The sequence below is a fragment of the Penaeus monodon genome, chromosome 6 (genome assembly GCF_015228065.2).
Source record: "Penaeus monodon isolate SGIC_2016 chromosome 6, NSTDA_Pmon_1, whole genome shotgun sequence".
In the NCBI taxonomy this organism is placed as follows: Eukaryota; Metazoa; Arthropoda; class Malacostraca; order Decapoda; family Penaeidae; genus Penaeus; species Penaeus monodon.
The window spans coordinates 50900378-50902877 of record NC_051391.1 but is presented as its reverse complement, the minus strand read 5'-3'; the positions used below and the strand labels follow the sequence as shown (position 1 = coordinate 50902877).

The window sequence follows — 2500 nt, the reverse complement described above, 5'->3', positions numbered from 1 at the left end:
AATATTTATATATATTCTAAATTTTCTTTCTTTTCTTCTTCTTTTTCATTTTTATTACTTTTATCTTTTTTTTTTACTATTTCCCTCTCACTGCATGTGTGTTTGTTTGTTTTGTTGTTTGTCTTCTTGGGTATCTAGCCATCTTGGTTCAGTTTCATCAGGGTATTTTTTTTGCTTTCTCTTTCTCTCTATTTTTCTTTCCATCTTCTTCTATATCTCCTTCCTTTTCTTTCCTTCCTCTTTATCTCCCTCTTCTTCCCCTCGATTCTTCCTTCTTCTTTCAAGTTCTTTCCCCTCCTTCCTCCTTTTATCCCTTCCTTTTCTCCTTCTCCTCTATTCTTGTCTCTTCCTTATTCCCTCCTTCCTTTCCTCCCCCTCCCTTCTTCCTCTTTCTCTCCTCCACCTCCCTCCTTCTTCTTTTTCTCCCTCCCTCCATCCTCTTTCCCTCCACCACTCTTTCTTTCCTCTTTCTCTCCCTCCCTCCTTCCCTCTTTCCCTCCCCCTTCTCCCCCCCCTCACCTCCTGTAATATAGGTAATAGGGTATCCCACTGTAATAGCATCAGATGTAATATATAGGCGAGAAACGTGTTCCTCTGTGATGGTACCGCTGTTTGTCCTTCGGTGCAGAGTTAAAGTTGTCGCAGCTCCTAGTCTTATTAGCACGGGAGTATGGTAGCTGAAGTACAGAGGACAGGCAAGGCAGAGGCGACTGTTTCGACTGCTCAGAAATTTCTATCAACAAACATCGTTTTGAAACATTTCATGATGGAAAGCACGAAAGAATTTGAATGAAGACAAATCCCGATTCATACGGTCACATGGTGGTTTCGTGGCCAAGGAACAAGGGTACCTTATATACAGTTGTATGTAAGAAGAGAGCTATGGTGTTTACAAGACTAAAAAACTTCGTGATAAGGAGACCAAAGTGCTGAGTATTCGTAGAACAAAAAGACATTTGAATATCGATAATGATAACGATAATATACTTAGTGATTCGGAATAAGCATTTTCTAACGATCATTTTAAGTCTAAACAAGACATAATCGTACACAAAGACATCAAAATAACAGCAACAACAAGCAATAACGGTGGAATAAGCGTGTTCTAAAGTCACTTCGTCATTGTCACGTCTATAGACCTGTTGGAGTCGCCTGAGGACAGTAGAGTTACTGCAAAATAGGACACGATGGCTTTACTGGTATGTGAGGCGAGAGGGATCACGAGAACGGGTCACTGTACCTCCATGGAAACAGTAGACGAAAACGTAGAATCATCCTGTAGGATCTCCGGGCACGAAGCAAGTCCTGTCGATCTCCACTCAGGGGTAGGAGAGGAGGAAGAGGTGGAGGAGGAGGTGGAAGCGCGGCATTCATTGTTGTAGAAATCCTCGAGATCCGTGCTATTCGGGACAAAGTTATCCTCTGGCCTTGAGAAATATAATATAATGATTACACAATTACACTGATGATAAAAGAAAAAAAAATAATAGAAATTAATTAAAATAAAATAAATAATAGAGATGATAATTATAGATAAAGATAAAAGCTGTTCGGGGAAAAAGTTGATCTATCTATATATTGATCTGTTTGTTTATTCTGTTAAAAATGTATATATTTTTGTTACTGCTACTGCTATATATTCTCTAAAGTAAAATATTATATTTGCATTAGTGTTTTATTACCATTATCACCGTTCGAGAGAGATGATAAAGATTAATAATTTTTTAAAAATCGTAAGCAGTACTTAATTAAAAATAAACAAACTAACTAACTAGCAATCATTAATAAAGATATTCACATTCTTAGAAAAAAGAGAATGTCAAAGATCACATTTTCTTTCCCTTAAAAGACCCTCAAATTTGAGTTTTAAATCACTCAGGGTAACAAACACCCGAAAATCTGGCAATCGCGTTGTTCTTCGTCGTTATCAGCAAAGGTGAAAATAACAAACACTACAAAGGAAAGAGTCACTGTGACAAACGGATGATATTAGCAGGAAAACCTTGATTTGGTAGAGGAATAAAAAGGTAGATAGGTTTTGAGATAGAGAGGGCAGGCAATATTCAGTGTGTATGTGTGTATATATATATATGAGTATATATATATGTATATGTATATATGTATATATATATATATATATATATATATATATATACATATATATATATATATATATATGAATATATCTATACGATGAAAATGATAGCCAAGGCTGTGATGAACATCTTTATTATGCAAACGTTTCAAAAACGACTGTCTTCATCCTCAGTGCTACAAAGAAGGTACAAAACAAAATAGATATATTGGAGCCAGACCAGGCAAGAAATTGCAGTTCGAAGCTAAAGCTAAAGCTAAAAAAAAAAAAAAAAAAAAAAAAAAAAAAAAAAAAAAAAAAAAAAATAAACAAAAGAAAAAATGGACGAAACAATTGGGGAACGTATCTACAAAAAAAAAAAAAAAAAAAACTAATTACGGTCACGTAATTACACTGTAAATAATT

General features: G+C 35.2%; 1 protein-coding gene across 2 annotated transcripts in view; it reads right to left on the bottom strand.

Moving 5' to 3' along the window:
• Positions 1-2500, bottom strand: part of LOC119574615 (solute carrier family 22 member 7-like) — a 23350-nt gene that overhangs the window by 8009 nt on the left and 12841 nt on the right. For both annotated transcript variants that reach the window (XM_037921962.1, XM_037921961.1), the window contains exon 4: positions 1241-1427. In XM_037921962.1, coding sequence (XP_037777890.1) covers positions 1241-1427 — 187 coding nt within the window. The remainder of the gene's footprint in view (positions 1-1240; positions 1428-2500) is intronic.